The sequence below is a fragment of the Helianthus annuus genome, chromosome 1, assembly GCF_002127325.2.
Source record: "Helianthus annuus cultivar XRQ/B chromosome 1, HanXRQr2.0-SUNRISE, whole genome shotgun sequence".
In the NCBI taxonomy this organism is placed as follows: Eukaryota; Viridiplantae; Streptophyta; class Magnoliopsida; order Asterales; family Asteraceae; genus Helianthus; species Helianthus annuus.
Genome location: NC_035433.2, coordinates 143,103,224 through 143,118,263, shown reverse-complemented (window position 1 = coordinate 143,118,263; position 15,040 = coordinate 143,103,224). Strand labels below are relative to the sequence as shown.

At 37.3% G+C, this 15,040-nt stretch overlaps 1 protein-coding gene across 3 annotated transcripts; it reads left to right on the top strand.

The window, feature by feature from the left end:
- Window positions 1-3,580: 3,580 nt before the first annotated feature.
- LOC110882925 lies at window positions 3,581-14,798 on the top strand. 3 transcript variants are annotated; one of them, XM_022130813.2, is made up of 17 exons: window positions 3,581-3,738; window positions 5,261-5,690; window positions 6,212-6,395; window positions 6,466-6,592; window positions 7,573-7,610; window positions 7,691-7,784; window positions 7,889-8,763; window positions 9,287-9,415; window positions 9,512-9,584; window positions 10,330-10,369; window positions 10,438-10,510; window positions 10,722-10,787; window positions 11,439-11,513; window positions 11,621-11,793; window positions 13,400-13,446; window positions 13,558-13,816; window positions 14,329-14,798. In XM_022130813.2, exons 2-17 carry the CDS (start codon window positions 5,264-5,266, stop codon window positions 14,589-14,591), a joined length of 2,943 nt encoding a protein of 980 aa, XP_021986505.1. In that variant the 5' UTR covers window positions 3,581-3,738; window positions 5,261-5,263; the 3' UTR covers window positions 14,592-14,798. The 3 variants fall into 3 exon arrangements, 1 of the variants encoding a protein (XP_021986505.1); XR_004864235.1 differs by lacking the exon at window positions 13,400-13,446; XR_004864236.1 differs by lacking the exon at window positions 14,329-14,798 and having other exon boundaries at window positions 13,380-13,446; window positions 13,558-13,597.
- Window positions 14,799-15,040: the final 242 nt, after the last annotated feature.

Genomic DNA, 15,040 nt, shown 5'->3' with positions numbered 1-15,040 from the left:
TGTCGAAGACAATCCCCCGTCAGCCCCACACTCTCGGACGCGATGTTCGATCGGGCCCCGGCCGCCGCGCAAGCTGACTTCCGCCCAGAAACCATACTGCCCCCACACGAGAGACTCCCTGCATCTTGCTGCACCAACGCCATAAACTCATAGTAACTTTTTTTTGGAAGGTGACTTTCTATGTACTGGACCTATTGGTCACCGGGTTCATGTCGAAGACAATCCCCCGTCAGCCCCACACTCTCGGACGCGATGTTCGATCGGGCCCCGGCCGCCGCGCAAGCTGACTTCCGCCCGGAAACCATACTGCCCCCACACGAGAGACTCCCTGGGGTAACAGCTGGGTAAAACCGGGTTGCCCTCAAGACCGCACCATGCCTCGGTCAGGGGCGGATCCAGGGGTGTTTTGGGGGTTCCCAGGAACCCCCTCGGTTTGGAAAAAATGAAAAAAATTAGTGGAAACCTTGTATGATTTGGGAAAAAATAGTGAGAATTTAACAAAAGGAACCTGGTGAAAAAAATTCTTGGATCCGCCACTGGCCTCGGTAGGATACGATCCATCATTGGGACGTCCCACCCCCCATATGCAACACCCGGGAGTCGAACCGGCGACCTCCAAAGGAGGAAGCCGGCCCAACCCAAACCACATGTTTGTGCAATTTTTTAAATCTTCATTTTCACAATCAGGTGCAGTTCTGCTTTAGCTTAGGAGTAAACTGAATTCAAGTTGATCAACAACTGAATAAAAATAAAACCAAATAACTAAATGACCCCCCCCCCCCCCCCCGATTCAGGCAGTACATAATTACTTCTAAATCATTTTATTAAAAAAAATAAATATATTACCATTAAACAATATAACTTTGGTAATCATATCTTACACAGTAAATAGTTAAAAACATGTATTTTTTTCCTATGCAAAATGTGTTCCGCGTCATCAAGACCCGACCCGCTTATTTTTCCACCTCTACAGTGTTAATGTAACTCAATCTTGTGCAACAAAAGTGGAATTTTTGATGTTATCATGTGATCTTAATTAATATTATAGGCAACTTTTAGGTGAAATTCTCATGTAAAGATGTTGACTTTTTGACTGTTGACCATTGACCGCAGTTAATTCAGCATATTACTTCACATCAAGTACAAGTGTAGCCTTGTTATCTGAAATATTATCCATGATTCATGGCTACAAGAAAAGATCCTAACTATCTTCTAGACATAAACTTAACCCGTATACAACCCTTACGTGATGGGCCGAATGGAGACCATTTGGAGCTCCGATTGTTTAGAATTCAAACCCGAAGATGGTTTAAAAGACGCCGTCTTATATCAAGAACCCCCTTTTTCAAGTATCTGGTTTATAAGTCACATATAGAATGTGCTTTGGGAAAAAAAGTAGCACTTGTTGGTATAACTAGTGTGATTCTTTCTCTTTTGCAAAGGTTTAATGTTAAATTAGCAACGTTCAGTTTGACCCCTCGGTTTTCACCTAGGGTCACACTGGATGCCCGGGTGGGCTACCGGTTTGTTATAATGGTAGATAACATTGTGTGACAAATAGACAATACGACTAAATTTATGTGTTTTACGAGCATTACCAATGCAAGGACCTAAATGCATTCATAAATGCGCTTAGGCAGCCACCACGTCATATTTTCATTATTCCTTCAAAAACACTTAATTTATTTCCAATTCTACAAACATTTTTATCAATATTTACATCCTCACACCATCACCATTTTTTACATGTATTTTAATACTCAAATTATTGTTACAACTAACTCATTTTATTTAACTTTACTTTATAAATATGTTCAAGCATGTATATAACTTTTATATAAAATTTTATTTTTAACTAGTATAAATAAACTGTTGTTTTAAATGATTTTCATTACTAACCATGATTAAAGAAAATGAGACACACTTGAAGACCGAACCAGTAAATTTTAAAACTACAAGGACGAAATCCAAACTTTGACCCAATTCACTAGGCCTGTTCATGAGCCGAGCCGAGCCGAGCCGAGTCGAGCTAGGGCAAGCTCGGCTCGATTATAAACCGAGCTGGCTCGGCTCAGATTTAAAACCGAGCTAAAAATCTAAGCTTAAGCTCGGCTTGGCTTGGTTTGGCTCGATTTTAAAACGAAAAATTAATACAAAACTCTCAAAATTCAGTAGTATAAAATGTTATTCTATATTTCAAAAGAACATATCCAAAATAAGTTCAACCTAATACATTAAAAGCCAAAATAAAGTTAAATAACACAAAATAAGTTTTAAATTTCAACGAAATACAATATTAGTTCATTAGCATGGTAATCAATTTTCAAATATGTCATAGATATCAAATTTCACCCCTAAATACATGTAAATAATAATCAGTTTTTTTTGTAATATATAGTATAATGTATATAAAAATAGAATATATTAAAAGTAAAATAATCCGAGCCAAGCTACCAAACGAGCCAAACTAAGCCAATACCCGAGCTATGCTCACTCTCTAACCGAGCTGAGCCAATTCCAACCCACGAGCTTTTTGGACAATCCCACAAACCAGAAGCCTATTTATGCAATTTACTCTTTACGAGTAAATTGCCATTTTAGTCCCTGAGTTTTGTCCAAATTTGCCATTTTAGTCCAAATAGTTTTTTTTTTTTGCCTATGGGTCCCTGACTTTTCCCTTTTGTTGCCATTTTGATCACATACACTAACTCCATCTTTAACCAGGGGTATTTTGGGGATTTTCATTTTAAATGTTTTCAATTGCCATTTTGATCCAATTCCCAAAAATCAAAAAAATTCCAAAAAATCAAAAAAATTCCAAAAAATAATAAAAATTCTAAAACACATAAAAATTCTAAAAAATCCAAAAAAATCCTTTTCGGCGCGAACCGTTTCGAACCCGAACCGTTTCGAGCTGAACCGTTTCGACGCGAACCGTTTCGACTCGTACCGTTTCGACCCGAACCGTTTCAAGCTGAACCGTTTCGACGCGAACCGTTTCGAACCGTATCGTTTCGATGCGAACCGTTTCGAACCGAACCCTTTCGAACCGAACCGTTTCGACCCGAACCGTCGAAACGGTTCGGTTCGAAACGGTACGGCTTGAAACGGTTCGGCAACCATTCGGTACGGGTTGAAACGGTTCGGCTTGAAACAGTTCGGCATCGAAACGGTACGGGTCGAAACGGTTCGCGTCGAAACGGTTCAGCTCGAAACGGTACGGGTCGAAACGGTTCGCGTCGAAACGGTTCGGGTTCGAAACGGTTCGCGCCGAAACAGATTTTTTAGAATTTTTTAGAATTTTTGGATTTTTTTTATTTTTTGGAATTGGATCAAAATGGCAATTGAAAACATTTAAAATGAAAATCCCCAAAATACCCCTGGTTAAAGATAGAGTTTTTGGATGGAGTTAGTGTATGTGATCAAAATTGCAACAAAAGGGAAAAGTCAGGGACCCAGAGGCAAAAAAAAATCTATTTGGACTAAAATGACAAATTTGGACAAAACTCAGGGACTAAAATGACAATTTACTCTTTACTCAATCCTATAAATACTTTATTTATGTGTTAGGGTTCGAATCCCACCACAAACAAAACCCCAATCTTTTTTTACAAGAAATCACCATCTGACGCTCTCATCTTTTCTACTCTACTACCAGTAAGCTCTCAATTTCTACCCAAATACTCCCTTAAATCAACCTATTAACAATCTATTCTACACTTGTTGATCGATTGAAAGGTATGAATTTCACTTTTGGTTGATTTATTTTCTGTATGCATTCTAAACTTGTTCTTAATTGTTCAATTTCAAATACACATCGAAACCATAGTTAGGAATCCCTGAATATTCATGACGATTTAGATGTCGTTTGAGTTGTATGTTGTCTTGTTTGATGGATTCACATGTAGTTTTGTACTAGGGCTGGCAATTGGGTACCTGTTCTGTTAAGACACGATTAACGATTAGACCTGTTTGACTAAAAAATACACCCTTTGACTTTTTTAATTTTTAAAATAATTAAAATTACAATCTTAGGATCTATCATTTATTCATCTTTATACATAAAACATAAAACTGTTTTATAAACATGAGGTAGAAAGTAGTTAAACGAGTCGTAATCATGTTTGAAACTTATGTTGTGCGCGCCGTCAGAAACCTGTTAAACCTGTTAAGACACGATTTGCCAGCCTTATTTTGTACTACCTGAGTTGTTGGATACTTTGATTCTTGTTTTGGGAAACTGTAGTTTGTGGTATGATTGATTGAGGTTAATGTGGTTGTTGCTTTAAGCAAGTTTCTACATGTTCTGGTCTTGTTTTGCTTTAACTTTTGTTGATGGTTGAAAATGGAGTTACTGTTCGAGTGTTGGTTAGTATGATGGGATCGCATTAGGATCCTAAATTTGGTTTCTTTTTCGCGTTGTTGTCGACTGTCGTGTGGATTTGTTAGTTTGTCTTGCTTTGTTTTATTGTGGGGTTTTAGCTTACAGATTGTATTTGGGTTGTGTTGGTTTGAAACTATGAATTAGATGTTGTTTCGTCTGATGGATTCACACTGCGATTTTGTGGTTTTGTACTACCCGAGTTGCTAGTTTGTTGATTTGGTGTGGTATTGATTGAGGGCAAAATGGTTAGATTTTCTTAATTTGTTATAATAAAACATTAAAAGACCATTTTGCCCTTCATTAAAAGGGAGGAAAAAGACAAAAAAGCTGGATGTTAACTGAAAAAATCTGACTAGATTTTGATTTTGGATGAAAATGGCAATAAAATTGAAACCACAGAGACCCAGATTCAAAAGGTTTGAGTTTTGGACTAAAGTGGCAAAAGTGACCAAACCTCAGGGACCGTTTCGGCAGTTTACTCTTAGATAGATTTTGGTAATGTATACAAATCACCGCAGTGATATGGAATATAAACTATGAATTTACAAGTTTTACATTTTAATTGGCATTTGATTGTTTTGTGTCCTCAAGGGGAGATCCTGGTGGTTAAGTGGCGTACTCCGCAACCAAAAGATTAGGGGTTCAAATCTTGCACGTTGCAAGTGTGGTGTATTTATCCTAGAAAATCTAGAAGTCGTTGTTCAAAAATGAAAAAAAAAAATTGATTGTTTTGTACTTGTATTGATTGTAAATTTGTAGTTGCCATATAAGGTTTCCGTTGAAACATGTTTGAATTTTGATTGTTGTTTTTTTAACATGTATGTGTGGTTTAATCGTTCATTGACTTTGATGTCTCTTGTTTCATCTTATTTGTAGGGTATGGAAATTGTTGTTTCGATACAAGCAGAAACACCTCTTTCCGTTCAATCAAATCACCGTTCAAAAACAGATACAGCTTGGAAATACGTCAGTGAAACTCAAGATGAAACCGGAAAAAAGGTTGTCGTTTGTACTTTTTGTCAAAAAGGCTTTCGTGGTGGCGGGATAAATCGAATGAAGCAACACCTTGCCGGAGTGAAAGGTAACGTTGCAAGCTGCGTGAAGGTACCGGCGGATGTCAAGCTTCTTATGCAAGGGATTTTGGATGGAAAATCTCAACAAACAAAAGAAAAGCCTAGTGGGTCGCATGTACATAACTTGGATGGTGATAAAGCAGTTGAAGCGCAAACAACGAACTCGCAAAAAACTCATGCAAATGAGGGAAAAAGAAAAGCTCCGTCAAACTTGCCGTCAAATCCCAAACGAGGTATACATAATTCAAGTGTTTATTTTTATTAGAATAAAATGCCATTTTCGTCCCTGTGGTTTGGCTAGTTTTGCGACTTTCGTTCAAAGGTTTGTTTTTCCGCATCTGGATCCAAAAGGTTTAAAATCTTGCCATCTTCATCCGGCTCGTTAACTTCATCCATTTTTCTCCGTTAGGTAAGAAGTATTTTTTCGTCTTTTGTTAACGTAAAGGGCAATTCGGTCTTTTTCACTTTATGTACAAGCATTTAGCATAATGTACAAGCGAGTCCTTATATGAAAAGGGCCAAATTGCCCTGTTAACAAAAAAGACGAAACTACCCCTGACTTAACGGAGAAAAATGGATGGAGTTAACAAGCCGGATGAAAATGACAAGATTTCAAATCTTTCGGATCCAGATGCGGAAAAACAAACCTTTGGACGAAAGTGGCCAAATTTCAGGGACGAAAATGACATTTTACTCTTTTTTTTTTTAATTTTCTTTATTCCATGAAGAAATACACTCTAACGTTTGAATCCAGTGTTGGGCGATGATGAAGGTGACGATGAACCTCTTCCACCTGGAATTAGGGTTTCAAAGTTCGATCAATCAGTCGAAAATCACTTCAAAGCGATGGATAAAATCGCAACGCTCTCTGGCGAATCAGAATTCGAGCATGAACAAACTGAGATTCATCGATTATCCGCTTCCGTTACTTTCTTAAGGTACACTTGTAAAGTTTTTCTTTCGTATTAATGTATCTTCACTAGCAATATGCTTAATCAACTTTTACAGTCAATGGAGATATTTTTGTTATCAACCTCGGGATATACGGTTTGCTTGCGAAAAGGAAACTTCTAGGGAGAAAAACGTCACAACTAAGGTCAAACTGCCGCAGTTTTCTTCAGCGGTTGTTCCCAAGGTGCAAGTAGATTTAATTATTTGAATGTTTTAGTTCGAGTAAAATGTCTTTTTTGCCCTGAGGTTTGGCCAGTTTGTTGACTTTCGTCCGAAGGTTTGTTTTTTCGCATCTGGATCCAAAAGGTTTGAAATCTTGCCATTTTTATCTGGCTCGTTAACTCCATCCATTTTTCTCCGTTAAGTCAGATGTATTTTTGTCTTTTTTGCTAACTTAAAGGGCAATTTGGTCTTTTTCACTTTATGTAAAAAGACTGAATACCTCTGAAAATAACTGAATTGCCCTTTAAGTTAACAAAAAAGACGGAAATACCCTTGACCAAACGAAGAAAAATTGATGGAGTTAACGAGCCGGATGAAAATAGCAAGATTTCAAACCTTTTGGATCCAGACGCGGAAAAACAAACCTTTAGACGAAGGCTCAAACTATCTACACACTTGGTGTGTAGATAGTCACCCCAAAAAGTGTTTTTTTGTCCTATATGCACACCCTGCAGTGTCGAGCTGTGGCCAAAGCTCAGCGTTTTGGTCCGGTCAACCAGACAAAGACTGACGGGTGTCTGACGGTCTGTTGACCGTACCAAAACCCCGAGCTTTGGCCGCGTTTTGGTCCTGTCAACCAGACACCCGATCAGTCTTTTGTCTTTTGTCTGGTTGACAGGACCAAAACGCGGCCAAAGCTCGGCGTTTTGGTCCGGTCAACAGACCCGTCAGTCTTTGTCTGGTCGACCGGACCAAAACGCCTCGCTTTGGCCATAGCTCGACACTGCAGGGTGTGCATATAGGACAAAAAAGCAATTTTTGACATGCATATAGGGACAATGGTATGCCAATAGGTACACCCTAGACGAAAATCGCAAAAGTGGCCAAACCTCCGGGACGAAAAAGGCATTTTACCCTTTTAGTTCGCACAACGATAATATATTTATACGTGAAGTTTCACTCAAAAGATGCCTTATTAGATTGCGTCTTTTATTGATGCAGGATATACCAAGTGGAAACGATATTTCGTCACCATTGAGGTTTGTTATTAATATATATATATACACACACACACACACACACACACATATATATATTATCTTATAACATCTTGTTGCAGCAAAGATTTTGTAATGTATGTTGGCGGGCCTGTTTGGGCTTTGGATTGGTGTCCCGGAGTTCATCAAAGTTCTACGTTCGACACTAATGTTGAGGTACGTATTTACGTAAATGCCCTCTCCTTTTTGGAAAAAACGAAACAAACATCTTATTTATTTATTTATTTCCTTCATTTATTTATTTTGTATATTTATTCTAGTTCATAGCGGTTTCTGCTCATCCTCCAGAGTCTACATATCACAAGATCGGTGCTCCACTTACCGGAAGAGGTCTGATCCAAATATGGTGTGTGTTGAATACGGGTCAAAGTCAAGAAGGTGAGACTCGGTTGGTCAAAGTCAAGAAACGAAAATCTTCCACAATTACTGACCCCACGAAGTCAACGAGACCAAGAGGGAGACCGAGAAAGACTCCTCGAAAAGAAACGGATCACGGTGATCAATCTCCGAAAAGTCGAAATAATTTACTTCAGTTATTTTCCGAAACGGAAACCGATGAAAAGTTCAAAACTCAGAAGTCACCGAAGCCAAGAGGAAGACCTAGAAAGAAACCGATAAAAGAATCATCGAACAACTTTGACGATAGTAATAATAATATGCAACTGCTTACGGAATCTACGTCTAACTCACCGAAAACGAGCCCGGAGCCTCTTGCCGTTAAATTTCCTGACAATTTTACCCTTTTGACCCCCGGAATCCTTGCGAAAGCGCAAGTCACCAAAGAGGTTACTAACGTCTATACTCGAAGACCAAAAAAACACCGTAAAGACCAGTCACCAAAGTCAACAAGGACACCCTCAAAGTCAAAGTCAACAAGGACACCCTCAGAGTCAAAGTCAACAAATTGTCAAACAGAGAGTGAAAGTCAAGCAAAGGGTGTTGACCCACCTATAATATCACAAAGTCGTGAAAGTCCCATTGACGAAGATGATGTTTTGCCGAGACTTGTAATGGGCCTGGCCCATAATGGAAAAGTTGCGTGGGATGTGAAATGGCGGCCGTCTGATTTCCGTCATGTTTCGAAACACGTAATGGGATATCTTGCGGTTTTGCTTGGGAATGGGGCTCTTGAAGTGTGAGATTACTTTATATATTAATCAATGTGTTGTTATCAGTTATATTATTATTATTTTTAGAGTAAAATGTCATTTTCGTCCCTGAGGTTTGGCTACGTTTGCGACTTTCGTTCAAAGGTTTGTTTTTCCGCATCTGGATCCCAAAGGCTTGACATCTTGCCATTTTCATCCAGCCCGTTAACTCCATCCATTTTTCTCCGCTAAGTCGGGGGTATTTTCATCTTTTTTATTTAGTAAGGGTATTTTGAATACTTGAACATTATACTAAATGCTTGTACATAAAGTGAAAAAACCGAATTGCTCTTTAAGTTAACAAAAAAGACGAAAATACCCTTGGCTTAACGGAGAAAAATAGATGGAGTTAACGAGCTAGATGAAAATGGCATGAGTTTAAACTTTTTGGATCCAAATACGGAAAAACAAACTTTTGAACGGAAGTCGCAAAACTGGCCTAACCTCACGGACGAAAATGGCATTTTACTCTCTTTTTTTATATATCTCTTCTTTATTACCATAATGCAGGTGGGAGGTACCTCTTCCTCGTGTTACAAAAGCTATATTTTCTTGTCAAAAAGAAGGTAAAGATCCTCGTTTCCTCAAGTTGAAGCCGGTTTTCTTATGTTCAATGTTGAAATGCGGTGATAGACAAAGGTAACTTTCATTATCGTTACCACCGATTTCTTCATTTATATACGTATTTTGCGTTTAACTTTGTATTTGGGAATATTTTGTTTTTTTTTTATACAGCATTCCTCTAACATTGGAGTGGTCAACATCAGCTCCTCATGATCTCATTCTGGCTGGTTGTCATGATGGAGTGGTAAACTTGTATATATAATTAGGGCTGTAAATGAACCGAACGTTCAGCGAACGGTTCGTGAACCGTTCGGCGGGAAGTTCGTTTATGTTCGTCCGTTTAATAAACGAACGAACATGAACAAGAAATTTCGTTCGATTAGTTAAATGAACGAACATGAACAGAGGTCTCGTTCGTTCGATTGTGTTTGTGAACGTTCGGTAAGGTGTTCGTGAACATGTTCATGAACATTCGTTGATTTGCGTTCGTTTATGTTTGTATGCTTGTGTTTTAATTGAAGATCTTTGTACTTTTTTATTTTTTATATTTACTTTTTATATTATTAAACTTTTATTTATTTTATTACCCTAACAATTAAACTAGGAAACCCACTTTCACCTTGTTTATGCATCATTTCCCTTTCATTTCTCATTATTTACATCAGCGAATATGATCGACCCCCGTCCCACAATAAGGGATTCAAGTTCGAGTGCTACTCTCTGGGCCATCTATCTTTATCCTTTGTCGCGTTCGCCAAATTTATTTGTGTTTGTTTGTGTTCGTGAACCGTTCGCGAACACGCTCATTTCCTTAATGAACGAGCACGAACATAAAATCTCGTTCGGTAAGTGTTCATTTTGGGTAAAGGGTTAACGACTTGTTCGTGTTCGTTCGGTTCGTTTACAGCCCTATATATAATTATAAACTTGTATATATTTCAAAATGACATGTATATAAATCACTCACTTAGATATCTATATACATTTAGGTTGCCCTGTGGAAGTTCTCTGCTAGTAGTTCATCTAAAGGTAAATTTTAGGCTTTTACGGTTAGTTGATTTTAATTTTAATTTTAATTTCATGCATTTTGTTTGCAGATACTAGACCTTTGCTTTGCTTCAGTGCAGATACTGTTCCTATAAGGGCACTTACGTGGGCTCCACTCGCCAGGTTAGTAAACAAAAAAAAAAACATAAATTCATGCATATTTAATATTTGTTTTTTTTTTCTAACTAAATAAGGTTATTTCCGGAAATTTTTCATGGAAAAGAGAAAAGTCATGTTTCTATTTAAAAAGTGCACTTGTATTGTTTTTTTTTTTTTTTTTTTTTTAACACTTTCCTTTATAATCTATTGTTAATGTTAATGTTAATATCTGCAGTGATCCTGAGAGTGCAAATATAATTGCTACTGGCAGTCATAAAGGTTTAAAGTTTTGGGATATACGGTTAGTATGCAAACATTCTACTGAATGTCGTATTATATTTTAGAGGTAACTTTCGTTTTGCTCCCTGTGGTTTGGTCATTTTAACGGTTTTGCTCCAATAGTTTAAAAATAGCCATTTTCCTCCCTGATCTTTCGAGTTTGTCGCCAGTTTGCTCCCTGACTCTAACTCAGTTAAAACGTTCAATTAAAAGTAGGGGTACTTCGGTAGTTTACTCCCTGGCTCTAACTCAATTAAAACGTTTAGTTAAAAGTCCCGGTAGTCGTGGTCGGCAGGTGGTAGTTGCAGGTGGTGGTGGATGGTTGTGGATGGTGGTGGCCGGTAGAAAGAGTGGTTGGAAAGATGGGGGATCAGAAAAGAATTACTTATATACATGTAAATAAACAAGTTATAAGTTTATTTAGGTGAAAAGACTTATATGTCCTTGCTCTTATCTATAAAATTACCAAAATACCCTTCTAGTTAATGGATTTTTTGGATGGAGTTAAAGGCGGGGAGCAAAATGACGATAAGTTAGAAAAATCAGGGAGGAAAATGGCTCTTTTTAAACTATTGGGGCAAAACCGTTAAAATGACCAAATCACAGGGAGCAAAATGGAACTTAACTCTATATTTTAAAAGTGACTAATTTCGGTTTTAAACCTTCGTTGCAGTGATCCGTTTCACCCTCTTTGGGATATACCGTATCAAAAAGTCGTAAATAGTTTAGAATGGCTGCCAGATCCAAGGTACCGTCGGACCTTATAATTTTGTATTACTTTTACGTTACCTCGGTTATTATTACTTATCTTTGTACCCTTTTTATATTTTTATTATATATTTATTTTGTTTGCAGATGTGTTGTTTTATCTTTTGATGACGGGGAAATAAAAATAATCAGCTTATTAAAAGCTGCATCTGATGTCCCTGTTACTGGCATGCCGTGTGATAAAAAACCACTACATGGATCGTATAGTTATTATTGTTCGTCATCTTCAATTTGGAGTGTTCAAGTGTCAAGTTTAACGGGTAATTTTCTTTATACTTAATGGGATATAGGGGAGGGTTATATTGAGAACGTTAAATAATGCGAGAACCGTGAGAACAAATAAGAAAACCAATTTTTTTTTAATACAACCCTCTTTGCTATTAAAACACAACATCAAAAAAAGAATTTACAACATCAAATAAATTATTTATCCTCTCAAAATCACTCTTATTAGTTTTTTTACACATGTGTAAATATAACAGATTTACACATGTGTAAATGGCAAACTTACACGTGTAAATTTTCTTTATTTACGAATTCACGTAAATTTAAACGTGTAAATTAAATTTCTAACATTGTATTCGAATAATAATGATAAGTGTAAAACAAATTGAATTTAAATTGTTTTTGACCCAGTTCTCGTGGTTTTTTCATTCGTTCTCACGGTTCTCACAATATTTAGCCTTCCCCTATATATATAGAGGCCGGTTATTGTACAATATGCCTTATCGTACGACGCGTACGCGATTGGAAATCGCATGTTATACACAAACCCGGACATGTCATAATCTCATGCTTCACAAACTCAGACATGTCATAATCGCATGTTATATATCAAATCGCATGGCTCACAAAACCGGACATGTTATAATCTCGCATGGCTCACAAACTCGGACATGTTATAAACTCGCATGGCTCACAAACTCGGACTCACAAAAAAATGTCATTATTGTAGCTGAGGGGCTAAAGTTGTTTATTATTAAACTTGAGGGGCTAAAGTTGTTTTAGTTAAGGGGCTAAACATGTCATTATTATAGTTGAGGGGCTAAACATGTCATTACTTAAGTTGAGGGGCTAAAGTTATTTTAGTTAAGGAGCGAAACATGTACGTATCAAAGTTGAGGAGCTAAACATGTGATTATTGAAGCTAAGGGACTAAAGTTGTTTTAGTTAAGGGTCTAAACATGTCAATATTAAAGTTGAGGGGTTAAACATGTCATTATTAAAGTTGAGGGGCTAAATTCGTTTATTTTTTAAAGTTGAGCGGCTAAAGGTGTTTGATGTTGACAAATAGCATATCTATAGTATATAATATATAGGATTAGGATCAAATACAAGGGATTCTAATTGTAAGAAGTGTAAGAAGGATTTATAGAGTGACAAGTGTCCAATAACCTAAAAAAACCCACTACACAAAAAAACCCCACTAAAAAAAAAAACCTTAAACATCCACCACCACCCAAAACCTAACCCCCCCCCCCCCACCCCCACACACACACATCACCCACCCTAAAAAAAAAAAATTTTTTTTTTTTTTTTTTTTGCCGAGGGGGTGGGGGTTTAGGTTTTTGGGTGGGGGTGGGGGTTTAGTTTTTTTAGATTTCTTTTTAGGTTTTTGGGGGGTGGGGGGGGGGGGGGGTTAGGTTTTTTGGTGTGGGGGGGGGGGGGGGTTAGGTACTTAGGTTTTTGGGTGGTGGTGGGGTGGGGTGTTTAGGTTTTTGGTGGTGATGTAGTGGGTTTAGTTTTAGGTTATTGGACACTTGTCACTCTATAAATCCTTCTTACACTTCTTACAATTAGAAGCCTTTGTAGAATAACTTGACCCATAATATTATAATATAAATAGCATATTTAAAATGATTCCAGGCATGGTTGCATATTGCTGTTCAGATGGTAAAGTTATTAATTTCCAGGTGTGTTTTTTAGATTATCATTTAATTATCTTTTCACTTACATATTGTTATACATATGTTCATTCTAATAAAGAGAACTAATTGACACTTATGTTTTATAAAATTGATCAGCTTACAATAAAAGCAGTGGAGAAAGATCCGCACAGAAACCGTGAACCGCATTATCTTTGTGGGTCCCTAACGGAGGAAGAAGATTCGAGTCTTACTGTTTTATCTCCGTTGCCAGACGTCCCCATTCCGATGAAGAGATCTTCCACCGAGTGGGGCGATACCCCCAAAACGAGTCGTGGCGTTAAGTCTAGGTCAAATCAAGAAAAGAGAGCCAAGGGCCAAATCTCTAAATTCCAAACGCCACCCAAACCATCCTCAGGTTCTTCTCTCTGTTTGTGTATGCATGCGCACGCAAACGCACACATAAGTTGGTGTCCGTTTGATAAATTTATAAATTTTTCGGTAACGAACGTTCATGAACACAATTAATGTTCATGAACAAAAACGGAAATAAACGAGAACACAAACAAGCGTTCATGAACAGAATAATATAATACACTGATACTTATTAAATATTTTATTTGTCGGAATGTTGAAGTATATAAATAAAATATAAAAACTAAAAACACTAATGAACTATCAAACATAAACAAACACTGCCTCTGTTCATGTTCATTCATTTTTAATCAAACGAACGAAAATTCATGTTTGTGTTCGTTCATTTATTAAACGAACGTACACAAACAAACTTCTCGCCGAACGGTTCACAAATTGATTACTGAACGCACATCCAAACACCCCAAAGACAATACACATTACAATCACATACATGTACGTGTCATCACCTTTAGGCTATTGTTATGCTAATGTTACGTTAAAACTTGTGTTCAGGAGACCCGTTGGTGAATACGCAGAAGAACAATAACGACACTTCACGGGAAGCCCAAATCGATAACCAAACGAGTCAAGCACTAGTGTGCATTGATGACGACAATAAGGTTGAAGAAACGAACGTTAAAGAGGAGGAAACCGACGTTTACCCTCCAAAAATCGTCGCGATGCATCGTGTAAGATGGAACATGAATAAAGGCAGTGAGAGGTTGGTGTGTTATGGAGGTGCTGCTGGAATCCTAAGGTGTCAGAAAATTATATGATTTAGGATTTGAGTGTTGGATATGTAGATTTAGTTAGTTTGGTGGTGTTTGGTTGAAGGGTATGGGAATAAGGGAATGGGTATGATTCCTTGTATGAGTGTTTGGTTCATAGGGGAGTATTATGTCCAAGGAACATATTGCATTTAGTTCAGATTATAATAATTGAAATATTATTGAAATAATTTAATTTAGTTAAGTATTAAATTAGGACCAGCCCATGGTATCAAACTATCAATAGCAATTTTTTTTATATATGTGTGAATTAAAGAGTTATGCAATTTTTAAATTTTTTTAGAGTAAATTACATTTTTGGCCCCTGTGGTTATATCGCTTTTACTATATTAGCTCAAAATAAGAATATTTAACATATCTGCCCCCATGGTTTCTATAACTAACCATTTTGGCCCCTAACTTTAGAGATCATGGGGGCCAAAATGGTTAGTTACGGA

Bases quoted from the DNA above. Each gene is read 5' to 3' on its own strand.
- LOC110882925 (XM_022130813.2), top strand. From the start codon at position 5,264: ATGGAAATTGTTGTTTCGATACAAGCAGAAACACCTCTTTCCGTTCAA. The intron at 10,370-10,437 runs GTAAATTTTAGG...TTTTGTTTGCAG, and splicing joins TGCTAGTAGTTCATCTAAAG to ATACTAGACCTTTGCTTTGC. The intron at 11,794-13,399 runs GTAATTTTCTTT...AAATGATTCCAG, and splicing joins TCAAGTGTCAAGTTTAACGG to GCATGGTTGCATATTGCTGT.